This window comes from Musa acuminata, chromosome BXJ1-1, assembly GCF_036884655.1.
Source record: "Musa acuminata AAA Group cultivar baxijiao chromosome BXJ1-1, Cavendish_Baxijiao_AAA, whole genome shotgun sequence".
NCBI lineage: Eukaryota > Viridiplantae > Streptophyta > Magnoliopsida > Zingiberales > Musaceae > Musa > Musa acuminata.
Window position 1 is genome coordinate 2,709,716 of NC_088327.1, and position 27,308 is coordinate 2,737,023.

Sequence of the window (27,308 nt, forward strand, 5' to 3'; positions counted from 1 at the left end):
ATATGAATACATAGGATCGAGAACCCCGATCCATCACTCGTGGAGTCCCATTATTCTTTTTTGTGATAGAACTAAGTATATCCATTGATCAATTACTTGATTTATTTGGATCATAAAGTTTAAGTTATTTAACAAATAATCTAACAACTCAAATCATTTCTTTGTACATAATTCAATATCAACGGAAGGACGATTTGAAACATACCACAAAGTATCTCCTCAAAGTTAGGAAAAGACATGTGCCTCTTTCCTAATTTAGATTATTTTTGGTAGAATTATACTAAATTTATATTTATTTTCAACTTAAAAACCCTAATCTAACTTTTTCCTATTTTTTTAAAAAAAATTAGAGCTATTTTCGATTAATTTTTCATGTCGTCAGTATGCCTCGTCATACTGACACATGGTACATCGGTATGGAGCGGTACGTACCATATCGCTAGCCAGTCGATACACTGGTATGGACCGATAAGGCGAACCTTGCAAGTAAAAGAGTCACTAAATGATTATTAGAAAACATAAGAGACCAAAACAAGAGTGTATAAAGAAATGTTAGTTTATTGAGGTAAATGTTGGGAAGACAATTGTGTTCTTAACCCATCCTAGAGCTTTTCAAATTGTTCTTCGATAGGTGTCCTTTGTCTTGAAATTGGAGAGCTAACAATTTAAGGGCATGTTTAGTCTCTAAGAGAACAGAATGACCTGTCCTTGAGATACAGTAAAAATAATTCACTAGCTGGTGGATCACCACCAACATTATTGTTTTAAAAAATAGGTAGCAGAGATATGAAAACGATTATTTCCTGCAATAGATACATATTTTCACTCATCAAACATGATATACTGGAAAATTTGAGCGATACAGCATATCAAACATAACTGAAGAGGAACAAGCAACCAATAACAACATTTGTCCGTAGACTCCATACTATCAATAATTCAAGCATGGTAGTTTTTCATTTGCACAAAAACCTCACACCTTAGAAGTAACAAACTTAAAACAATATCATGAATAGTAATAGAAGATATCATTGAATTAAGATACCATTTTGGTTAGACGAGATACGTGAAACCTGGGCTGCTATCTCTACGTGACAGTGCTTCTCCATGTCATAAGTGAGAGCTGATAAGATAAGATAACAGTGTGACAAAGATTTTTCAATCCAAAAATTGAAGCAGATTAGAAAAACTAAAAGTAATCTTACATTTATTTCTTCGGATTTTATCTCGAGTAGATTCTTGAAAAACTTGTGAAGAGAAGACTCCAAGCTGTCAGGGAAAGCCACAATATAAAACTAAGCTAATCACCATGAACTGAAGAGTAACTATGCCTATATCTATATTGGAGAATTGAGAATTTGAGTATACAATTTTATGTTGACCAAGTGACAATCAAATATGGTGACACAATTCCATTTTCCAGATTTCTAGCTAAAAAGTGGGTTTCATTCAAATTGTAGAGTCTTTATGCAAATGTGTATCAGGAGTAGAGTGTCATTTTGTAAACAGAAACTGATGATGCAAAAAACCATTTCTCAGATGAGAAAAAGGAGAATGATTAATGAAAACAAAATTCATGCAACACAGAGTTCAGTAAAAGCAATAACTCATAACACTAACGCTCAAGTGCACAATTTCCTTCTATTAACTGTCACTGTATCAGATAAGAAAGGGATCACATAACCAAAATATATAAAAGAAAACCCAATTTCTCAGTTCCGGTATATTAAGCTCCTTTGAAAAATATAGCAAGATGAACCCTATGATTTAACTTAAAAATATAGCGAGTTTGTCTTGACAAAAGTTCTCCAGAACATCAGCAACAGCTTAGCAAGGGACATTAATGGAGCTAGTTTCACAAAGCATCATGGTTCTTGATATCCAAAAGGTTTTTACATTTTTAACCTCTGTTCTAAAAATATCTTGTCTTGGCTTATGAAGCTAAATTGTGCCTACAGTAATGTAAACATAAAAATTCCAGAATCTGTATCGGTGAACCACCTCGGATTTCCTTCAAAAGTCACAAAAGATCAAGAAGTTACTTGCAGCCTTGAGCTTGCTTGCTGACTGACTTTATTTTATTCATCACTTCATTTGACTTTCAAAACGTGAGCCTGCTGAAACTTTAAATATCAACCAAGACTACCCAATTAAGATGGTTCAGTTATGTTATATGATAGTGGTGGAAGCCAGACAATCCACAACATAGTCCTCAGTCAAGCGATACGTAGCACCTGATACAGATGTTAAATAATGTATTCTAATGGAGTTTTAGGTTGTTGATGTGATTAAGGCTGTGATTGTTTGTCAATATAAATGCTTCCATCAGATGCTACAAATCCTAGAAAAGTCCCAACAAATATTGTTCAGCAGTCCACTGAGCTCATTCTCTTTTTAGACAATCACATTTGGGGACCTTCAACCAGTTCTCTGTCAAACAAGGGCATGGGACAGAAATTAGAGTTTTACGGAATTAATCATACATCAAGATTGTACGCTACAGGCTGGTAATTATCCATAAGAATCCAATTTGGAAAAATCAAGTGGTCATTATCATTTAAGTATTTTACTCAAACAGTCAGACAATTGTCCGCCACTAAAGAGCCAATAGAAGGGTGTAACTGATGTCTGACTATTGAAATAAAAGGGCAATAACCTGGAAGTATAAAAGTCTCGTCAGAAGACTGAAACAACTCCTGATTATTCTAAATTGGTTAAGTGATAAGTAGCTGTATATCTATTTCTTCTCCTCCTTTTTCCCTTATAGTTGCCATCCTAATTCCTAAGTAACATGCATGTGGATAATAATTCCGATATACTTATAAAGCTTATGTATGACTGATAAAAAGGATGAAATTCAAGGCAGTTATATTTGAGAAATACCCAGCTTCTGTTCTTATTCTACTCCAACACTTAAATTTCTCTTTAAATCTCAGTCTCATAGGTTCCAGTCCATTCAGCCCTAAAATATATGAAATGAATAATGGTCAGCCAGTGTAACCATCAAATCAACGAGGTTATGCCAAGTTAATAATGTAATTATTTAAGTACATAACAGGAATTTTTCACTATATATGTGAACCACAAATGTCAATGAAGCAAAGACGTTAAGAAGCATTAGGCAATTGCATCTCACATGTCATGATCATTGAACTGAATATGGATTGTTCAGTTGAACATCATACACTATATCTAGCTCAACATAATGTAGATAGCACCAGATTAGTGCTTCCATGTAAGTTAAAATTTAGTGATTGATCATAAACCTATTACCCAAAACACAGTTTGACGGTAGATAAGATTCGAGCCACGTAAAGTCCCTCAAAGCATACAAAACGGAACTCAATAGAATCTAAAAGAAGCAGAATAAGGTCAACTATATACGTTGCTAATTGCTTACCAGATTATATGGATTGGAGAAGAAGTAATCTTCCTCTTGAATTGATTCATCATTTGCAACACTACAGGACACGAAGTTAAACTGTATTAGTTTTTGTACAAGAGTGACTGAAAAACCCTCAATACGGCATAATACAGATATATGTTAGCTTTTTTCCAGTTTACACACAACAATGGGAATACAAGGTAAAACATAATCAGAGTATGGCAATACTTAGATAGTATTGCCAACTTATTCTGGTAAGGATTATAATTTAAAAAGGATGAAGAAAATTCAAAATAAGATACCACACAACAGATCAGGCAGCAAATATGGTGAGTTGGTGACAAAATCTAAATCAAATAAGATGTTGTATTCAGTATTAGAAGCAAAACTAAAAATTATTCACATATTTCTGAAGCCCAAGGGAGAAAATTTTCAACATTTATCTGCTCAAGAGAATCCAATTGTGTGTACTGAAAGAAGAGAAGGGGAATGTATTTGCTGCTTTGGACATTAATAAAATAAATAGGCAACAACCAAAAGACACATAGCAGCTGTTTGGTTGGTGTCACCCTCCACATTTGACAATCAAACGCAAGGATTAAAATATCATACCGTACCGTACCGGAGTTTCGACGCTCGCTCGGTATGGTACAATACTGTACATTGAGCGGTATACCGCTCGGTATATATATATATATATATATATATATATATATATATATATATATTCTGTTCCGTCCGGTAACGGACGGTCCGTGTACCGGTTAGCTGACGGACCAGTACGTACCGCCCATATCAGATGGTATTATTCGAAATTGCATACCTTGATCAAACGTCCTTCATGTACTCTATTAATGTTCCCAAAAAGTAAAGTGATTTATATGGGTCAACATAGCGCTAAAGGGAAAAAAAGTGTACCTGGATACTCAATTATACTCTCCTGAACTCCCCTATGTAGAGTATCTCAGTCTCCCTCCTAGACTTACCCACCTCGCACATTCTAATTTGCTTCCTACCATATAATCCAGAGATTTCGACTTGAATTAAGAACAAATCCCTTTCTTTTACAAAAAGGAATGCTGATCAATGCAGTTTTAACTGGTCTCCCATTGCACGTCCTATTGGTGTCTCATTGACCAAAATGGCTAATTAAATAATGAAGAATATGATGTCAGCATTACCATGTATGATGAACGGGGATGGAGCTTGCTTGGTTAGCTCGTTTAGTGTCAAACACCGTGTGGATGGTGGAGTCATTAATTTGAAGGATTTTAATCAAGCCATGCTCAACAAGGTCATTGGAGAGTTATTTCAGCAGATATACCTTTTACATGAGGCTTACCTTTCTTCAAGTATTTATGAAGAATTCCCCATGAAACAGAAAAAAGAAAAAAAGAAACGACCACCTATCTGCAGAGAAATTTTGTTAAGTGGGGGGGTGTTGATAGTCATCAGAATACATGACTGATGAGATGAAAATGTCAGATTCAGGAAAGATTCATTGCTTACCAATGTCCACTAGATGCTACTTCGCCTCACCTGTTTAACAACATAAAAAGCCTCAAGAGTCTCTGTCTTTCTTCTGGGTAGTGGAATTAATAACCTATTGAATTCTGCTAGCAAAGATTGGCCCCATGTACTATTCAGCACCTCGATTTGTCGATGATTTTTAATAAAGATAGACTTGTTAACCTCCAAGCAATGAAAAACTCATAATCAAGAAGATGGGCTTCAAGTAAATCTTTCTACTTTCTATGTTTTTAAAATTTGACAATCTTGAATGTGTTATCTGCAGGTACTTTAATTTGACACAACATCCAAGCATTCCTAAAGCAAAGTTGTTCATGTGGCTAGCTTCAGAAAAAAGACAATAGAGAAATTCTTTAAAGGGCGGATTTCAGATTATTCTTAAAAATCTCTGCAGCAGTCAGATCATAACAATTGAATTCTTTCTAGTTTCTACTACGAAGAATTTTGCTAGGCACGCCTGGTGCCATGTTTCCTCTAATTGAAAGGTTCTCCGAACTTAATCCCAAAGGTATGATTAATTGGAGAAATCTTTTACTGATAAAGGTAATCTAGTATTGAGATGGATTATTCATTTTAACATGGAGCTTATGGAAAGAAAGAAACAGGTGTTCATTTGGTGTCTCCGATATGCTGATAAGCACTATTAGAAGATTTTTTCCTCTTGAAATCAGGATTAATTAGCCCATCATTAAGGACTTCATAAACCCTTTTCTTTTTCCCCTTCCTAGTTAGAGAGATTAAGTGTTGTTTCCCTTTTTCTTCCATTCTTCCCTTTTCTTTTCTTCCTTATTGTTTCTTTTTCTCTACTCCACCTTTTATTTGTGTTTCACTCTCTTGATAAAATAAGACCACAGATTTACGTCTTTTCCTCAGTAAACATTCTAATATACTTTACTTTCAACAATGATTTTATATTTGCTTGCCAACCCCAAAAGTAGATTAGCTCCTAACTCATTACAATGCCTACTATTAAAGAATAATATAAGATACTTAGATACTATTTACAACTCAGCAGTGATAGATCCTAATTCTCCCATAGCATGCACATGATAAGCACAGTGGTAACAGCAGAATTACCATCTTTTACTGTCATGAGTTATCTAGGACAAAACAATCAAGAAACAAGTGCTGGACAGAATGACAACAAAAAAAATCAACTCAAGTCAGTGTCTGACAGAAGGTATGTGGTTTATATAAAACATCTTTTTAATGAAGATTATAAAAGTATTGCAACAACAATTCCAATAAAAATAAGAGATGCACTATCATCTTCAGATTAAAAATCAGAAACATATATTTGACAATTCCAGCAGCAATGACCTTGCAGCAAATAAAAGTTCCCATAAAAATAAGAGATGCACTATCATCTTCAGATTAAAAATCAGAAACATATATTTGGCAATTCCAGCAGCAATTGATGCAGATTTCAACTCTTCAGCAATGAACAGATGGAAAACTTGTGAATTAACAAAATTATACATGAATAAGCAATGGTTTAAAACTTTAAATAGGTGCCCGGGCGCTCGCCTAGGTGCTCGGCTGAGGCAAGGCCCGAGCGCCTGAAGGCTTGCTCAGGCAAGCGCCGGGTTAGAGCAAAGCATCTGAACCAAACTTGATAATCTGGTTCCGTTGAACAGCAGCTTAGTTGGTTCAATTGAACCAATTAAGCTAAATAGTTTTACTAAAGCTGCGCAACCCCCGCCCCTCCCCCTCCCCCTCCCTACGCGACCTCAACCCATAAACCAACCCTACTTCATGCGCAGTCGTTGCCTCCATCGCCGAGCACAGGATCAATGCTTCCTCTGCCGTCGACGAACACGTCCGAAGGTCTAGCTTTCGTAGCAGTTCCCTCCGCCGTCGATGCTTCCGTGTTCAGCTCCTTCCACCGTCAAGAGAGAGGACTGCAGCTTCCTCCGCTACCACTATTGTCCGAAAGTTCCTCCATCACCGCCGTCCTCTCCTTCCCCACTTTCCACCATCGGTGACTCTTTCTCCCATCTAACTACTGTTAACAGTGGATTAAATAAGTTAACAGTAGATTGTTAATCCTTAACTGATATTAAAATTACTGTTAAAGTGTTAACTATTGTTACCATGTAATAGTCCCTATTTAGCATTACTAATCACTATTTATTTAGAACTATTAATCTCTATTTATTTTGAGTCTTTTGACTTTTTTGTTATTAGAAGATGGATAATATAACTTGGTACTTTAGATCTTTTCAATTTATCATATTTTTATTTGTATAATCATATTTATTAATTGTGTTATATATTTTTTATATTTTAATATTTCATAGTGCCTCGCTTCACTCAAGCGAGCACCTAGCGCCTTGGGCATTTTCGGACCTTGGCACCTTTTGACGCCTAGTGTTTTTTAAAACATTGTGAATAAGAGAAACAAAAAATTAAATAGAAACAACCATAATCCTATATAGCATGTACCAATCATAAATAAACCAAACAATTTTATAGCAATATAAATATGTAAAACAAATAACATGGTCAGATAAAAAATAAAAGACAAGTTAGGGACTTTTACCTGTTTGCTACCATCCGAAGCTTTTGAAAAGGCCAAATATATACACCTTCAAGTCTCATCTGAGCAACTCCATGATCATGCTCATTGTCAAATACATCATGGAATGTAACTGCTCCCTGTCAAGAGGTAAGATGTCAATATTTTTTGAGAAGATAAGATGTCAAATTAGAACATTAAGATAGCAAATAGGAAAAAAATTCAATACGAAGAACTATCATATAGACAAAAATAGTACTAAATGATACAATTTGCTCTTGTTTCATGGACATTTACTACTAAGAATTATAAAAAGCTATTGCACATTTAAATCAAAAACTGACATTTTACACTAAGAATATTAAGGTTATCTCAAAATAGAACATTTTACTTTATTTCATAATGTAAATATAAGCTTCTACAAAATGAAGCCATAAAAAATTCTAAGAGAATAATTTCTCCCAATTTCAGAAATGTGATTATATCAATGAATGATACAACTATTGCAAAGTTTGGGATTAAACAATAGCTTACTAGTTCCGTCCCCCTTTTCATAAACTATTGGAGCCGACATAAAATTAAAGACTACCATTACTACGATGTGTATTACAAAGATAATGATATCCTGAAATGACCATACAAAAAGGCAACAGTGGTCATCAGCTTCTCTAATTTGCAGCAAACAAGATTTGATTCTTCAGCCAAAAAGTGATGGTTTTTGCTAAAGATGAAATATTACTAGAGTTTCAACAGTCATTTCTTTTCTTTTTCCCCTTTCTTCAAACTATCTAATTAGTTTCAACTAATTCAGTGTCTTCCAGTGGAAGAAGTCATCCCAGCCTAAACTTGTAAATTGAATGTTGACAAGCACTACTCTAAAATTTCGATGAATTTTGAACCAGAATTAACAACTTTTGCAAATATATATAAAAATTAGAAACAGTCAAGCCTGTTTGAATGGACAAATGTTTAACTATAAAGGTTTTTACGCGTAAAACCTAAATAGTTAAGCTATTTAGTGCATTATTTTCTAAACTCAAAAATTAAGCAAGACATTATAAAAATTAAGTTGTCAGGAGCAGGGATTGCTGTACCGCCTGAAATGGTACAGTTTCTATTCAAAAAGCCAATAGGTAAAACATGAAAGCCTATCAACATGGCTTATGTCATGATTAGGATAGGTTTATATTTAAAAGCATATCATTTGCTAGATCATATAGGAAAGGAAGCTCAATGATTAAATCTAAAAGTAAATGTGGCTGAGGAATGCATAATATATTTATTTCCAAAGAGCAGTGGAAGTCATCAAGCGCCCAGGCGAGGTAAGGCCCAAGTGCCTGCCTACCATGCCTATTGGGCTGGGTGGGTGAGTTCACTTAGGCACGACCAAGGCACTCTCTTGGGCCCAAGTGCTGGGCAGGCCAGGAGCCCGCCTGGTTCAACTTAGGCAGGTCGAGCCTCAGCCAGATCAAAACAATAATATCTAGTTTGATTGAACCAGTTATCTGACCTAGAAATCCCTCTTTTCCATGCGCGAGTCGTGCTCTAATGCAGGAATCCCTCTTTCACACTGCATTTCTGCATGGCAACAGAGTATTTCCCATCGACAAACGATGGCAACAATGATATCATCTTCCCCTCCCTCCTAACCTTTGCCCCGTTCACCACAATCCCCCATCTCCCCCCCCACCCCCCAGGCCTCGTAGGCCCCCCTTCCTCAGTCGCTCTTCCCCATTCCCCGTTCACTGCTGCCTTCTTTGCTGTTTGTCATTTTTTTACAGCTATGTTTCAATTTTTAGATAAATCAAAATTGATTATTTTTGTCTAAGTTTGTAAGACAAGTTGCCTGCTTTGCTGTTTGTCTAAGTTTGTGAGAACAACAACTACCTTCAGGTTAAGTTACCTGGGAGCTCTCTAGTGGGGCTTGAGCAACCCTGTTTATAATAATTAACAGCAACTGTTTATTTTTATTAATCATGATATATAATTTTTAAATTATAATATTCGAGAGGGCCTCACTATACTCAGGCTAGCGCCTAGGCAACCAACTCGGGCATTTTGTATCGTGGTGTCTTTTGGTGCCTAATGCTTTTTACTACACTGCCAAAAAGCAGAGCAGAGTAGGATATTAATATTATACATCAATGATCAAACAACAAAATAATTTCATGAAATTTCTAAAACTTGATACTGAACGTTTATATAATGACGAATAAATTAGAAGGATCTTCACCCATACCTGAATGTAATGTACACCATGTATTCTTGTTGGACTACTCACCAACTCCACAACTGATACACCACTAGACTTACCAAAATCTAGAAACCTAGTGGAACCATTTGTAGCATCTAGAAAGCTCCACCTTCCTACAAACCAAAAATCAGCAACATAACTTCAGGTACCTTTCTCATCAGAAAAACATATTTAGTAAATGAATTTCTTCCTTCATTGGTTTAATTAGAAACAACACATGCTAAAAGGGTATCTTCAATTTAACTTCATACAAAATGGTCACTTTTGTGCACTTTCTACTCATCTAAGATTCAAGAAATAAGCTTTAGCATATGATGGGGGTTTACGAAATACTGACATAATATTGCAACAATACCATCTGAAATAGAATACATGTAAATTACACAACAATATATAGCTTCAAGTTCTTCTTCCATGAAACAAACATGGAAAGATTAGGTCAACAATCAGAGTATATACGTTCACATTGACTGTATATCTAAACTTCTTGAATAATAGGAGGAAATGATTATTTTTAACTTTTGGTGTAAACATTCAAATTCAAATGTAGAAAATACTGCAAGTTTGATTCTAGAACTTAAAAATCTCGCCTAATCCCATGATGTTGAACCCACTCCAATCCTCATTTCTCCCTCTTTATTTCTTCTCCTTTGCAAGATTCATTGAAGGACAACAATGGTCACAGGAGAGGCCATTATAGAATGTCATGGAAAGGGAATGAGTCATTGATAAGTGCTGGAGATAGCCAACGACGATCAAAGAGTGCCATCTTGACTGTATCTCTTGGACTTGGAAAGCAAGCGAGGTAGGATTCCTCAAAGAAACCAGCCAATTATTCACATTCTTCTTCCCTTTAACATGATTGTACAATTCTCCTAATTGGAAATAGTTCATGTTTGACATTGATTTGTCTCAGTTATAAGAGTTGGGGTCATATTGGGTATAGTTCATTTTCCACCACTTTCTTCTTCTCGATCTACAATTAATTCAGGACACCACCATCCAATTTTGTGCCCACCCAGAGGATCTACAGGTTAAGTTATATGCAGGAAACAAAGGATACAATTGACTGTCTTATAATTAGGAGCTACCACATCTCCATTAGATTTCCAAATCTGAGAGATGACAATCTAGATGATGCCCACCAGTCATTGTCAGCAGTCCCCAGAGCTTATTAACAATCTCACTCTCAATCATCGGCATACATCAACAACCTTCTCATGACCTCTATTGTCCATCAACAACTACCACATGCAACAACATCTCACAAATACTTGTAGGAAGATTTACAGGTTTCGATCCTAGATTAACTCAATAACGAACTTCCTATATAATAATAACTCCACTACTAATCAAGCATGGTCAGCTAAGAAATAAACCATTGAGCATATTAACCTATTTGGTCAATTAAATAGAGTAATAGCAGGCGTATGACAATGGGTCTTCAACTCAAAGTTCAAACCTTGAACAAATAGACAGAATTCAATTATTACTAAAACAAATGTTCAACAACATATTCTAAAGCTCAAGATTGGTTGATATTGGTAATTTATTGGTTCAATCTACCAAATGGTAGATTTAAAAGAAAATTAAAACAAAACAGAAGACATCATCTAAGTCACTTGTACAAATAAATGTCAAACTTCACAACATATTATGCTAATAATTTCACTAAGTTCCTTGACTAAACCATATAGTAGCTTAAGGGCATTTAACCAACTCCACGAATGTGTCGGTTTTTCAATGGAACTAAGATTTGAGATTCATGGGTTTCCCATGTAGTTCACGAAAAGAATTTTGTAACCTGTTTAAACATCATACTAAATAATAAAGCATGAAAAGTATTTGCCTTTTAGTACAAAAAAGCAAGGATGATTGTTAAACTTCAAAGGAACATTATAAAAGCAGGGATTAGTTTCATTATCTTTCTTTTTCTTTTATATTTTATTCATGGGAGAGGAGAAGTTGAAAATGTTGCCAGTGGTGTCCTCTTGCTGCATAAGGACCATCTTCCAGCACCCTTTCCAAATATTTATTAAAAAATTTAAGTTCACATAAATTATTTAAACCATATTCTTTCTAGCAGGAATGCTGACCTTCGATGTATAAGTCAGTAACTTTTTTATCAACTTGTATCTTCAAGCTAAGTACATTTGTATAGAATGCATAAACCTTCTCACAGGAACTATTATAGTGTCCTAATTAAAGATATTGTGATGACGAGTTAAAACAGTAGTTCTGGTATTTAACAGTGTCCACAATTATTGGGCATTTGATCATGCCACACCACAGTGACTCAGAATAAAACGGTATTAACAACAAATAAAAGAAAAGAATGAAATGGAGAGATCAAATATCTAGATAATAACATATTTTTGCTATTAAAATAATCCCAAGAAGTCAACTAAACAGATAAATTTACAAGAAACAAAAACAAAAAGGAACATAAGAAAATGTATGCTAACTTGAAATAATCCCAAGAAGTCAACTAAACTGAGAAGGAAAAAACTTGAAATGACAAATAATTTCCTGCTTGATTTTACGAATTACTAATTTAACTGGGGAAAAAAATGGTAGGAACAAACCTCTATAGGTCCCAGTAATATTCCAGGCAGAATAGGAAATCAAATCATTTTCATCTCTCCTAAGGAAAAGCTGCTGTATGGAGAAACCATTAATGTCAAAAAAAAAAAAAAAGAACACCAAACAACTGATAATTGTATTAAGAAAGGTAACAACGACACCAAGTTGTAGCACCCAAAAGCAATTATGAAGTATAACTCCAGAAATAATGCACAAATTTGAAAAAGGAAAAATCAGCATGGACATAGAAGTAATCTCACTCCTCTAGTACAACCAAATAAACGAAATAGAACAGGTTTCTGGCACAGTTATCCGATTCCTCTAAAGGACCAACATCATTGAGTAATCCATCTAGGGTTGGATATTCCAAAAAAACTTCTACATCACGAAAAAACCTAAACCAAGAACCAGTTTTTCAACCAAGTTCCAAGAAACAACTTAAGATAATTAGGTAGAACCAGCGGTCGTCAAAGATTGACAACATTGCCACGTAGCTACAAGTGTCCTGTGATCTGAAAGATCATCACCTAGGGTTCTCCCACAGATACAATCCAACTATAATTTCAAGTTCAAGAAATAAAAAGTCAGGAGAGAACAAAAACACAAACCTCTTCACCCCAAGAATCGGCGGCAGACGAAACCCTCTCCTTGAGAGGCCTCAGAGCCACGAAGGGTCTCACAAACCCAAGAAGCAGCAAGAACACCGCAGTACCCCAGAGAAGCCCCTTTCGTCCTCCCCTCCTCACCATGGCAGCCGCCGCACCAGACTAGCCAAAATAACTTAATCCCCAAGGTAGTCAAGATCAAAAAACACAGATGATACCTCCTAGATTACACCTCAAAACAGTCCGATCGAAGACGAAGTGGCGTCAAACCGGGTTCCAGAAGAGCACAAGTCGTCGTCGTCAAAGCGTTATAGCTGAAACCACACGAGATGGCAATCTACCTGTGGAGAAAAGGATGGCCACCATGCGGGGCTCGTGGTTGCGGGGGTCAAAAGAGAGAAGCAGCGTGGAAAAGTATACTAAGACGACTATATATTGGGAATTAAGTGCGGAAACGCTTATGCATACGCATGTTAGAGAATCTACGGTCCAAATGAGTTGTAAGCTCGAACTTATAGTATGAGTTGTTGGTCATTCACATGGATGAGTTGTTGTTCCATGAAGCCCAAGTCTCGGCCCAAAACTGATCACCACCGTTCGTTAGTTCCATCCCACGACCCAATCCATGAATAGCCCGGTGATGAACTAACTCTTCTCCCGGGCTGTATCAGTCCCCAACCTCCTCCGCCTCGATACCAAGACTACCCGGAAGACTGCATCCTAGGGCGGGAGGGGAGACGACAATGACGATCCTCCGCTCGCCGCCGTGTTCGCCGTCTGCCGCCCTCTCTCCTCCCCAATGCCGAACGGTCCGGCCCTTCTATACCGATCCAACCGTCCTACTCTCCCGCCGCCGCATCGCCCTCTTCACACGCCCATGCGGCAGTGGCCCGCGGAGACCCGACGATGTCGACGAACGCGGCTTAGAGAGATGCAGGAGAAGGTCAACGATGGCGGCGGCGGCGAAGCGGCTGTTGGCTCCCGCCCGTGCCGCGAGCAATCCTCTCGCGGACAGCGGCGCCGATGGAGAAAGCGAGCGTAGCCTGCGAGAGGTCATCGTACGAGCTGGAGAAGTGCTGTCGTTGGCTTTCCCTTTGTGGGTGGGGTCTGCGTGCGTCCTTGCCCTCTGGAAGCCGTCATCGTTCCTCTGGGCGCACAAGAACTGGCAGATCCTCGGCCTCACCCTCACCATGCTCGGTCTCTCTCTGTTCATCATTTTGTAGTTCGAGGGAGATGGTGGATTAATTTTTTTTGTTGGTTGGGTTCGTGCAGGTATGGGCATGACGCTGACGCTCCAAGATCTGAGAGGTGCGCTACTGATGCCCAAGGAGTTGGCTGCGGGTTTCGTCCTCCAATACACGGTCTCCATTGCTACCTCTCTCTTCTTAGCTATCCTTAGTTTATTTCGCTTTGTCGGTCTTTGGTAGTACGATCGAATATAGATCAGTTCCTTTCTTCTAATTTCTGCAGCTCCTCCTTTCTACTGCTGTATGTTAATTTGTTGGTCTTTGACAATATTTTTCTGCTAGTTTTGCTCCCAGAAGCTACCACTTTCTAGCTAAGTGCAGTTTGGATTCGTTGCCTGCCACAAACAGACTCCCCTTCGATGCAATTGCACTTAATTTATGCATTAATTGCACATTACAATTTTGTTTGTTGGATGAACTTTGAGATAATTAATAAACCTATCTTAGCTCTCGTGTGGATATATTTCTGTTAGGCTTTTCAGATATTTCCTTGTTTCACAAAGGATGTCACAATCGATCTTGTTACCTTACTTTTAGTTGTAAGCATGGAATTCATTGGACCAAATAACTAACTTGAGGATGAAAATAGCTATACCACTGAACAGACCTTCTAAATCAGTTCTTTATTTTTCATCTAAAACTTTGTTATTCTCTGTTATTAAATCTGAACAGAAATTATTATGGCAGCCAACAACAGCTTCCTAATTAGTGAGGCTCCTTTCTACATAATATATGGAGCAGCAACATAGAGTAATAAATTATTTTTCAAATTCGACAATCTTTAGAAAACTTGTTTCCAAATTCCAAGTATTAATTATGGGCGATTTGACCATAGAGGTGCATAGCATATGCAGAGAGATTCTAGATTAGTAGCTGTCAAAAAGCCTGGTAAAAGCATTAGCCTCCGGCTCTTGCCTTGTTTCTGTGGAGTTATGATCTACCTAAGGACTGTAACACAAAGGTCCTGCTTTGTGAAGTAAACAAGTAACTTGAAGAGTGAAATGTAGTCTGTCCAACATTAAATGTGTTGTATTCCTCTGATAAGTAATTGAAGATTTAGTCAGGCCTGACCATTTGTAACCTAAACCTTTGTTTTCTGTTGTCAACTTATATATAAAAGTTACAAATAGAAGACTGTCCAGATCTGGCTGGGTTGTGAAAAATGTCTTTTTTCGTTTACATTACATGCTATATTTGGTGGATCTTTGCTATCAATAAAGAAACATTTGTATGATTTTCTCAAATATTTACTCTGTGGTATTTAAGCCTGAATTCAGATACTTGTAAGTTGAATTTATACACAAAGGCTGGATAATTTCAATTACCGAATTATGTTTTGAATGTCAAATGACATTCTACTGAAATAGTTGATGATGATATCTAGCTGGCATCCTTGTTTTTCACATAGTATGTAAAATTTTCTTCTTATCAATGCTAGATTCAACCATAAGATACTGAGACTACATATATACAGGTTCTGCACAGTCATACTTCGTGTATAATGTACCACAATACATAACCATCTCTGTTATGCAAGTCACATGATCCTGTGTCCCTTGTTGTTCCAATTTTTTCTAGTTGTACTTGTTTCACAAATACTTTTAAGATTATTCTATAATGCATGTGGTCAACATTCTTTTGCTAGTGCATTTTTTTTGTCCTGGATGAAGCACTTCTGGATGGTCATTTATATGCATGATAACACCCTCTGTAATACTCTCTATAATGGAATATGGCTTTCGATACATGTAAATTATGATTGTCAAGTCTTATGTGGATAGATTCTTCTATCTTTCAGGTTTTTTATAACACAGAAGTCCATGATTCAGTTCTATTCTCCTATGCCCAAACTTAATACTTTGCTTTCGTTTATTTAGAAGTTATCAGAAACAAACCTAGTCATCTTGTGTGATTTGCTGTAGGTGATGCCTTTGTCAGGGTTTTTTGTCAGCAAGCTGTTAGATTTGCCTTCTCATTATGCTGCTGGTTTGATATTGGTTGCTTGTTGCCCTGGAGGTGTGCCTACACGTTCTCCACTTCCTTATCTGTAATCTGTTTCTGTTCAATTGTTAAAGCTAAGTATGGACCACTGTTTCTGCAGGCACAGCAAGTAACATCGTTACTTATCTTGCAAGGTAGATAACTAGGGAATGGAACCTCATCGCGCATCTTCATTAGTGTAAAGAAAGTTGCTTAAATGATTTTGTTGTGCTCCAGGGGAAACGTTGCCCTCTCAGTGTTGATGACGGCAGCAAGCACCTTTACTGCCATGGTAATGAAACCTTCTCCATTTCACCCTTGTTTTTTAATGCTTAATGGCTTCCATCTCGTAGTTGACCTCCTAAGGTTTGTTGATTGCAGATAATGACACCTTTTCTTACGTCCAAACTTGCTGGACAATTTGTTGCAGTTGATCCAGTTGGGCTCTTCTTGTCTACTGTCCAGGTACATCTGCAGTCATTTCTTTAACTTGCTCGACACGTTCCGACCGTTTGAATCACTTTACACCTTGTCGTTACAGGTTGTTCTTGCCCCTGTACTACTGGGTGCTCTTCTGAACCAGTATTGCAACAGTCTGGTAGAGTTTGTTTCCCCCTTGATGCCATTAGTTGCTGTTGGAAGTGTTGCACTGCTTTGTGGTAGTGCAATCGCCCACAATGCCTCTGCTATCCTTTCATCTGGATTGCAAGTGGTGATATCCGTTTGTTGTCTTCATGGCTCGGGCTTTTTCTTCGGTTATGTATTATCAAGGATGCTGGGAATCGATGTGTCTTCTTCCCGCACCATCTCCATCGAGGTTGGGATGCAGGTAATCTGGTTAACGCTTATGATTAGCCTCTGCATCCTTTTCACAGCAACAAGTTTGACATCCCTTTTTCAACATGTAGAATTCAGTGCTTGGAGTAGTGCTTGCTGGTCAGCATTTTGCCAATCCCTTGACTTCAGTTCCTTGTGCCGTTTCTAGCATCTGCCAGTCAGTCTACGGCAGTATATTAGCTGGAATCTGGCGTCGGATGACTCCCACGACCCAAGCGAAGGATTAACTTTTCTATGCCCAAAAAAAATTAGGAAGTCATGCATGTTGTACCAACTTATGTTGTAGCCCTAGAAGTCAATGCATTCCCAAAGGAAAATTCTTTTCCGCAAAGGCTATTTAGTCTTAGTGAAAAAACATTAAGAACTTTTGCATGTTGTCTGAACTGGAATCATTTTTCTCTTAGCAGCTTTTTGATGTGGTCTTGAACCAAAAGAAACTTCTTTTTTGTGAAAGACCATTAAGTCTTAGTAATGTTGATGTAATGTGCTCGTCTAATTTCCCTGAGCAAAGTTGACTTGAATGCCCGCTTTGACTTTTTTTCTTTTTGCAGCTTTCCTAATTGCTGTTTGAGGTTCTAAAACACTTGTCAGTTTAAATCTGGTTTTTATTTTTTTTTATAGAAAAAATAAATTAAATGGGTTTTGACATTTTAGTGGTCGTTAGGCTTCTTGCATTTCTAGGGCTGCATGTGTTCTATGTGATCCCAGGGGAAGTGTAAAAGAGGACCATCCATCCCAAGAGTTACTATGGGCATAGTATTGAAGAAGAAAATAATTTTAATTTACTTCATTTAAAGCTATTAAATGCTAGCTGTTTGCCTTTTGCTCCACTTGCAAAAAAATTGTGTCAGAAAATTTAAGACCATTTAACATCATTTGTCCATTTATTAACTTTAATGTGTAATTTATACAATTATTTTGCTGTTTGAATTAATATAAAAACCATTGGTAAATAGTTAAATATATTTTTTTTATTTTTAATAAATAAATAAAAAAGAAAGAATTTATTTGTTGAGGGAGAAGAATTAATTGTACCGTGAAAATTCAAATCAAATTAAATATTGTACTCATCCAAACAATAATAATAATAAATAATGAACGAAAAGGGTAACTGCTTATCCTGAATTCTCTGATAGAACAGTAGCGTGAATGACTACTACTAACAAATCATATCTATTATTCAATGGCAGACAAACCATATATATATATATATATATATATATATATTAAGGCAGAAGAATAAAGTACAAATTTGATTTTTTGACTGATTAAATTGAAATATAATTCCAGTATCTGCAAATAAACTGCACAATGGTCACATGACATGGAAGCTTAAGATCGCAGTACAAATAAGCAGTAATAATAAATACCCTTCACAGAGCTCCAAGAACAAGTGCTAAGAAAGAGTCTCGAAGCAAGCCATATGTGGCATCTGCATTTACATTTACCCCTCAAACCATAACACTAACAACGCACGGCTTGAATACACGTCTTTGACACAATACATGGTAGAGAAAGTTTGACATTACTCGGTGCGGAAGGAAGGAAGGCATGGCGTGACAGAAGAGAGAGAGCATGTTTCGATGGGGATGGCAACCATCTCATCTGATCTGGAAGTGCTTGTACGTGGGCTTCCCGGGGAGGCTTATCTGCATCCTCCCGTCTTGATCTGCCTGCCTGCACCGGTTCGAGCCTTCGCCGGCCTGCGCGTCGGAGGAGCTCTTCCGGCGCCGCTCGTTGTGGCCGGCCAGGCGGCGGCGGCAGCTCCGCTTGGAGTCGTCGAACTCGGCTAGCTCGTGGAACCTGCACGGAGCATGTCAGCGGACGAGGAGCAAGAAACGGAGAGGCAGAACAAAGCCTTCCGCGAAGACTCGAGAGTCGTTAACTCGTCGATCCGAACAAGCACAAGCGGATTCCACTCGTTGCTCGTCTGAAGTGAGTCTCCTTTCCCCTTCAAATCGTCGACTACGAGTACTGTGCGTCTGATGTCGTGTATTCTTTTACCTGCTGCATTGCTGGCAGAACCTCTGGCGGAGGCCGGCGACCATGACGACGGCGGCCTTGGAGTGGGCCTCGCAGACCTTGTGCCGACGGTGGTAGCGCTTCGCCTCGGTGAGGTCAGCGGTGCAATTCTCGGCCTGACAGCAGGGTTGCGGCGCTCCTCCTCCGCCGCCGCCGCTCACTCCTCTGCGAGCAGCTGAGGAGGAGGAGGAGGGCGGCCTTCGCTTCTTGTCCGCCTCCGCCGCGGCTTCCTCCTGCTCCTCGTCGTCCTCGTCGTTGCCCGTGACGACCGCCGTGTCCTTCCTCGTCTTCTCCTTCGTGCTCTTCCTTGAGGGCTCGGTCGACGGCCTCCGGTGCTCCATGAGAGCAAGAGGTAGAGGGAGGAGGAGGAGGGAGAATTAGTGGGATTGTTGAGAGGGGAAGAAGAGATGGAGAGGAAGAAAAAGGCAAAAAAGGAGAGGAAAAGGTAGTCGGAGGGTTGTGAGGACCACAAAAACCCAACCTTTATTTTGTGGGATATTTACATACTCAATTTTCACATTTTAGAATAATTATTGGTGGGTCCTATTTAATATTTATTTATTTATTTATAATATTTTACGTTCATAAAATAATTGAAGGTGAAACAAACATAAATATTCAATAATAATAATAATAATAAATGTTTTTTAACTCATAATCACCTACTTTTTGAAGAAAAAAAAAATCCTATCTACATCACTTATTTTTATAAAAAATAGATTTTAGTATATGGTAATATATCAACAAAACTATCCTCTCAAATTTTCATAAAAATAGAAAAAAGATTTACTTTATCTTCTAAATCAAAAACAAATGCTATTTGATATTTTAATTATAATTAAATAGGTAGTGTGTGTGTAAAGTATAATATAAATAGAGAAAAATGAATTATTATATAAAATAGAAACATAAAAAAGGAAAATCATTATCTTTGCCAAATTATTTACCATATTTTACACCACACCATCTAATCTATCGATAATATAATTGATTAATCTACCTTTTGTCGAGGATTAAATTTCCACCTTTAGCACAACAATTTGCAATACAATGAAGGAAAAATATACTTCTTGCTTGGGTATTTTTTGGTCCATAGAAACCGATGGATGGAGTGAATGTGAATAGGGTGAGAGTTAGGAAGACGTGAGAAAGGAAATCAAGAGAGAGAGAGTGAAGAGTGATGGAGAGGTGAAGAATAAGTGATAAAGATAGCGAGAGAGGGGTTGGCCCATTTGCAAGAGGCAACACAAAAGCATCTTTTCCTTGGGAAGGGATTGTCACTTTAATGAAGAGAATATAAGTCTATATAAGTTGGGAATTTTCTTTCTTATTGGGCTTGTCAATTGAGGACTTTTGATTCTTCCTCAATGGCTAAGTATCAAATTTGATGAGTTATATTGATGATAATATTATAAACTCAAATATTTTTATGTTGGCCATTTACTTTAGAGTTAAGTGTCAAATGTGACTCATTATATTATGATTTGATTTTTTTTTTATTGAGATAAGGCTAATTAAACTTATTTGATATTTTATAATGAAGATAAGACTAAAAGGTACAATGTTCTTCAAATGGGTTGTGCAATGTACCCATCTTCTCTTTCTTTCTTTTTTGTTGTCTTACCTCAATTGTACATATGTCTTTTTTTATATTATTAGTAATATTTTTAATTATAACTACATAATTGTTTGTTTCATCTAATAACAAATCAAAAATTATATATTTATAGTCCGATTCGGTTCATATCGAAATGAACGAAATACAATCAATAAATCGGTGTGACGATTGGATAAAAAAATTAATATATAAAAAAATTTCATGATGTAGTGGTTAACAAATCAAATGAATGGGTTTGAATCTTGGTATAGTAATTTAATTTTTGTATCAATCAAAATATATAATTCGAATCCAAATTTAGTAGTGTCAAAATCATTAATTCTATAATTGAAGGTGATGATTTGGAGGCTACTCAAATATCTATGAGATGTGCTTTATGATAAAATTATGTTGAAAATCTAAGATATATATATATATATATATATATATATATATATATATATATATATATATATATAAGTTAATGAGAAATATATCAAATTGGATATGATAATATAAGGATAAGACTACTCATTTATGTCTTCGAGTGGAACATGAACTCGTCATGTGCGTCTATAAGACATTATCAATTCGATCATGTTCATTTTAATAATTTTTTTTATTTTATTTTCTTTAATTTGAATCTTCGATTTTTTTTATCCTCTTCGATCCGTTGGTGGTATCGTAATTTCACTGTCACACATTTGTCACATCCAACAATTTAGTAACGGAAGATTAGAATATATGATGATGCGTAATGAAGTCAAATTGGACCACTCTCCTTCCTACCTTTTTTAAGCTAAACTTTTGATGCTTGTTTGCTATCCCAGGGTATAAAAAATAAAAAAATGATGATGATGATTATTATTATTTATGAGATTAATACAAATAATTATTAATGTTATTATTAGATCATCGCGACTCTATCAAGTTAAGTTTTTATTATCACAAGTATCATATGTAAAACTAGCATCCAAAGTATATTTGATAGTGTCGATGAGTTTTTCTATTTAGAATAATAATAAAATATAATCAAAAATTATTTTTCTCTCTAGTTTAGGCTACATGGATGAGTTTGGCTGACTAATAATGATCCAAAATATTAATCATATTAATTATTATTATTATTATTAGTATTAGGATGAGAAGGAGAAGGTATGGGTGGGGCTGAGGGAAAGGGTGGAAATAATGGGAGGGGGGGCGGTGAGTGGCACCGCCGGGGACCACCGGGTCGGACGCGACCGTGATGAATCGTTAACTCCACCGCCGAGCGCACGCGTCGCGGGGCCCGTCGTCCCCTCGAAACGTCTCTTTACCCCGTCTCCGCCGCTCTCCTCCTCCTCTAAGCCACCCACGACAGCAGGACCGCGACAGCTGCACCGCACGCGATCCGATCATGTGCGGAGGGCGTCGATGGCGTACGAGGACCGACTCCGCGCCGCTTCTCTCTCTCTCACTCTCGCACACACACAGAGTCCGCTGTTGAAGCTGAGCTGCACGCTCTTCAGGATTTGTCCCACTTCCTTGTCCCTGGTCAGTGAATGGAGTTTGGCAGCTTATCCGGCGTGACGGGTTGGCGTCGGGCACACAGGAACCGTGTGGGCCTCGACGACGTACCCCCCATGAGAAGCGGACGAGGGCGATGCGTATTACTCTGCGGGGACGACGGCTACGTCTCATGCAGGACGACGAGATCATCTTTTCGTTACCGACCCGTGTCATTCATTCATTCAGTGTTGCCAATGGTTTATGTGATGATGAAGTGAAGTGAAGTCGGGTCGGTCTTCTCCAAAAAAGCTTTTTAGCCGCAATCTATTTCCAGTAATGTGCTCTCCATTTATTTTCCTTCGATTATACCATACATAATTTGATGATTTTGTTATCACTAATGCTTAAAATCTCATCTCGTAATTTTTTTATATAAATATTTCCTTTTTATTTTCTATAAATACTTAATCTCACTTATCAAATAAGAATTGATCATAAAATATTTAATCCATACATAATATCATAATAAAAATATATACAAATTTGTGACTGTTATTTAGTATTTTTGGTATCATAACGGTTGGTGAACAGATATGTCGCAATTGATGAGTCAGCACAGCTTGATTCACCGATCGATGTCGGGAGTCAAGTTGAATGCTGAGGTAGGCCAGACCCTCGTGACGGAATATTGATAAATAACTATCGGTTGTAGACCCAAAATATATCTTATCAATAACTATCGTTAATAAAATTTTGGAATCAAATCTCATCTTCATCGCTTATCTTTTCTTCGATTTGATTGACGGTCATAAATCTCATTTCCCCTAAACATAACATAAAATTAGAAAGATAGCATTAGAAATCCATGCGAACTCGCATAATTAGCCAACATGGAGTTACGGAAGAGTTCATCGAGTGCATCCAACTCTGTGGGTCCATGGAGTTGGCCAACATGTCCTGGAGAGATGTACCTTCGTTTCATGAACCCATATAGTGAGTGCCGTGTAGAGAGGGAATTGCTTTCGAGTGATGTGTTCGATTGTGAACCTTAAGCTTTGCTTTCAACTTTATTAGTAAGTAGATTGAGATTTCTCCTCGTATCATGTAGAGTTTGAGATTTTTAAGTGCTCTTATTACTTACTACAAATGAGAGAGCTCATTCCATTTGTTCCTTGGGAAGAAGAAGTATCCTGTCGCATGATGCCGCAAACCCAATCCAGTCCTCCATCTTGGAATTTTTTGAATGTATTTTATTATTATTATTATTGATGAGGATAGTAATTATGATAAAACTCGGCTGACGTCAGATGACGTCTCACGGAACAGCACCTGATCAATACAGATCGGAACGTCGACCGAGGCGCATTAACATCCTGCCAAAGCTCAATTCTTCACGCCACGCCAACACAAAGTCAGACGTTACCAGCCTACCCCCTGCAAGCGAGCAGCTCAGGAAGTAGTGAGCTTCCCTATAAATACCCTCTCATTCATCAAAAAGAGGGGAGGAGGAGGGACAGATACTCAAAAAACACTTCTTCATCTGAAACCCTCTCCACATCTGCTAACTTGATCGTCGGAGGGGTCAGACCGAGCGCCTCGACCCGACCTTTGTGTAGGTGCGAAGCCGAAGGTCCCCTCCGGACGCGCAAGCGAGGAGTTCCTGCTGGAGGAGACGGCTACACCGTCCCGATCGGACACCGCACCCGACCGCCTCAACGGGCTCGAGGAACGCCCCAGGGAGATCCCCGTCGTCCGGACCCGAACTGAGCCGCGTCCGCGTCAGCCCCGAGGCTGCGGCTCAAAGTTGTTTCCCACAACAATTATTATTATTATTATTATATATATATACATATATATATACATATATATATATACATACATATATACATATATATATATATATATACATATATATATATACATATATATATACATATATATATATACATATATATATACATATATATATATACATATATATATATATATATATATATATATATATATATATATATATAGCTTTTGATGCTTATATAGTCAATAATATACCATCTTTCTCTTTTGGAAAAATAAATAAATATATATATAAAATAATATTGATTAATCACTCGGTGTTAATTAATCCATACAATTTAGCGCTTAATTATGTTCTCAATGGATGATGGAAGGATAATATTGTATTGTTCTTAACCATTTCTCCGACAAAGACACATGTAGAGAATTGAAGAGGATGAATTGGAAGATCATACGACGTATACGAATAAGATCGTTGGATGGAGTCCAAATGAATAGTTGCTAGTACGAGGGCAGACAACGTAACATGAAGATGAAGGCCGATGCTTTTGTGATCAGTCGGCGAGGGACCGAGGAATTGATGGATCAACCCAATGTGTTGGTGAAGATGATCTTAGGACCACTTTCCTCGTATCTCTCTCTCTCTCTCTCTCTCTCTCTCCCGTTCTTTAAAAGTACCACAATCCTCCTCCAGAACCATCTCCTACGAATTGTAATGATTCATCTATCTATCGGAAGCTGATAGATCCAACAACTACATTATTATAAGTGACACCATCCTTCTTAATCTATCGTCTCTTCGACATGTATTGTAATATTGAAAGTTGAAGACTTACATAAGTCGATTATGGGTACCGATAAATGATACCAAAGTTGACTTAATATTAAATATTAGAATTCAGATAATTTTTTTGTCGAGTAGAACATGAACTTATCATTGCTAGAATTTGATTCTGTGTCACGTTAATAGTTGTTTGTAAGCATGAGAAAGGCGATCGAGACTCGATAATTCAGTTCGAGCGGAGTTTAAGATGGATTACCTTTTTTTTTCATGCACCAAAAAAAAGAATAAAATTTTCTCTATTTTAACCAAAGTGATTTTTATTTTGAAGAGAAAATAGTGTATGCAACCGATCATTCTCACATTTGGTTTTTCTTTGGACAGAAGAGTCTTCAACTTCTTTCGCTTTCAGGAGAGCAAGTAGAATTCATTCTCTACTTGGACTGTGAGCGGCATTATGATGGATTACCTAATTACTTTGATCACATGAATCATTAGTCGTTCGGCTACTGTGGTTTGCGATGAAGACATTACATTTTAATCATTTGTAGTGTTGCTTCATCCTATTTGGGATCAAAAGCATGTTGTTTTAAGTGTCATATGTCATTGTGAGATCACAATCTCTCTCTAAGAGCTAAGAGAAGGGAAGAAGGCACTGTCGAGTGGTCCATGAAAGGTACAAAAGTGAGAGGGATAGGTGTGTGTGTGTGTGTGAGAGAGAGAGAGAGAGAGAGAGAGAGAGAGAGAGAGAGTAATGGTGGCATTTGATACATTTTTCAAATCGATTAATGTGACCATAAATTTAGTAGATCATGAAGTTCTTCCGATTTGATTTTTAGTTTTGTTCTTTTATCATTGATTGGATCCATTCATTGTGATATCTTTCCGAATTACAAAGCCAAATATTTGAACATCATGAATATAATGTTCTATCGAAAAGTTAGGTATATATACTTAATTTTAGATTAATGATTTAGGATCAATTAATTATTTAGTTAATCATTCTATCGAATCGAGTGGTAACAAATTATATTAGAGTCAACTTAGTATCGATAGAGATTTGAACAAAAAATCATTCATTAACGAGTTTAGAGACAATATTAAGCTATGAGGTTTGATTATAGGCCTTATTGGTATTTGACGAAAATATCTAGAAAAATTATAATCTCATATGGAAAGCGAGAAAAATTAATAATTCTATTAGTAGTTTAAATTTAAATATTTTTTAATTAATGATTTGAGCTTAATAAATTGACGAACCAATCATACGATTGAGTTGGGTTTGATCATGATATATAATTAGTGATTTTCTTAGAATGATGAGACATTTAATAATTATTTCAACATTTTATGGTGTCATTTCTTATTAGCAGTAGATGTTAAAAGGTTGGAATATGATAAAAGACATTTAGTTCTATATTGATCGATTGAAAAGTAGGGCGAAGCATTTAGCATCATCCATCCTTGCCCTCGGTGGTATACGAAAGAGTAAGATCATGCGAACTTAATCAAAACTGATAATTCTTCACGAGCCTTCGTACTTTCACACTAATGATAATAAAATTTGAATTTATTAATATCAAAATCATCAAATTTGAAGATAGATGACTAATCAAACTTACTTTGTCTTTCAAGATATCAAGAACAATGTTGATAAATGATAAAGAAAGATGAAAAATCCAATAGATATACTATAATTATATTCATCTTAAGCGTTTTGAATTAATGGTTCAAGATTTATCGAGAAAATGATGAGTGGGTAAAGAACTAAAAGACACTAAATTCACATCACGCACAGAAAGATCCACCAATAGATACCATTAACAAAAGACAACTTCCATAGATCTTTGGCTGCTGCGAAGAACTAATCCCTAATCCAAACTTATTTAAAGTTGAAGACGAAGTACATAGATAACATTGGCACTGGCATCACTAGCAGCAATGCCTCCTTAGCAAATTTTGAAGCACAAGCACACGAGGAGGGGGACGCACTTCCCCAGCTGCCATCCTTCACTTAAGCACGCTTCATTGCACTTGCTGTTCTTCACGCAGAATCCACGAAATGACCTGCTGAAACGGACGCACGTCTTAGCATCAACTTGTGCCACCTCTTCTGCCAAAGCCACAAACACAAGCAGGATGGAAGTCAGTTCATGTGCATCCTCGATTCACTTTGGGATCGATTCAAGCGGAGTCATTATTTCGATATTCCATCTTGTTGATGATCTTTGTCATGCATTGGTTTTCTTCAACAAAGTTCTTGGCCTATGTATGCCTATATACATCAATATATGCTGCAAATTAAACTAAGAGTTGGTGTCAAAGGGATGGATATATATATATATATATATTGGTACGATCATCACAGAACAAAACAAATAATTACTAGGGTTACGAACCTCAACATCTTTGAATCTATGAACATAAGCAAATATTATAGCCGTATAAATGTTAAGTTTGAGTCAATCAATGTTATGTGCATCGATTTGTGCTTGTGTTTGTGTTTGTGACGGAATGAGAGAGAGAGAGAGAGAGAGAGAGAGAGAGAGAGAGAGAGAGAGAGAGACCAGAGGCCATAATGAGTAACACTAGCAAGAAAGAGCATATGATTGCCTTCTTACACTCCATCTTTGACCAGAAAAATTCTTTGCTAAATCTTACGGTAGAGACCATGAGAAGAGTATGTT

At 37.0% G+C, this 27,308-nt stretch overlaps 3 protein-coding genes across 5 annotated transcripts in view; 1 reads left to right on the forward strand and 2 right to left on the reverse strand.

Annotated features, from left to right (window-relative positions):
- The window catches only part of LOC103978679 (transmembrane E3 ubiquitin-protein ligase FLY1), a 28,620-nt gene extending 15,293 nt beyond the window's left edge, over window positions 1–13,327 (reverse strand). The window contains exons 1-8 of one of the 3 annotated variants that reach the window (XM_065095927.1): window positions 13,217–13,327; window positions 12,879–13,050; window positions 12,273–12,345; window positions 9,673–9,800; window positions 7,458–7,573; window positions 3,401–3,461; window positions 1,206–1,269; window positions 1,046–1,123 (exon numbers count right to left, since the gene is read on the reverse strand). In XM_065095927.1, the coding sequence (XP_064951999.1) occupies window positions 1,046–1,123; window positions 1,206–1,269; window positions 3,401–3,461; window positions 7,458–7,573; window positions 9,673–9,800; window positions 12,273–12,345; window positions 12,879–13,019 (661 nt within the window). In that variant the 5' untranslated portion in view covers window positions 13,020–13,050; window positions 13,217–13,327. Of the gene's footprint in view, window positions 1–1,045; window positions 1,124–1,205; window positions 1,270–3,400; window positions 3,462–7,457; window positions 7,574–9,672; window positions 9,801–12,272; window positions 12,346–12,878 lie in introns of all 3 variants that reach the window. The other 2 variants (XM_065095975.1, XM_065096028.1) reach the window with 2 other exon arrangements.
- Window positions 13,328–13,495: 168 nt separating this feature from the next.
- Window positions 13,496–17,477, forward strand: LOC103978672 (probable sodium/metabolite cotransporter BASS1, chloroplastic). Its single transcript, XM_009394553.3, has 8 exons — window positions 13,496–14,072; window positions 14,148–14,236; window positions 16,045–16,138; window positions 16,224–16,257; window positions 16,340–16,394; window positions 16,484–16,567; window positions 16,644–16,931; window positions 17,011–17,477. Exons 1-8 carry the CDS (start codon window positions 13,619–13,621, stop codon window positions 17,164–17,166), a joined length of 1,254 nt encoding a protein of 417 aa, XP_009392828.2. The 5' UTR covers window positions 13,496–13,618; the 3' UTR covers window positions 17,167–17,477.
- Window positions 17,478–18,279: 802 nt separating this feature from the next.
- On the reverse strand, window positions 18,280–19,405 carry LOC103978663 (squamosa promoter-binding protein 1-like). The gene is made up of 2 exons (XM_009394540.3): window positions 18,944–19,405; window positions 18,280–18,742 (listed from the first exon to the last, which is right to left on the reverse strand). Exons 1-2 carry the CDS (start codon window positions 19,300–19,302, stop codon window positions 18,541–18,543), a joined length of 561 nt encoding a protein of 186 aa, XP_009392815.2. The 5' UTR covers window positions 19,303–19,405; the 3' UTR covers window positions 18,280–18,540.
- Window positions 19,406–27,308: the final 7,903 nt, after the last annotated feature.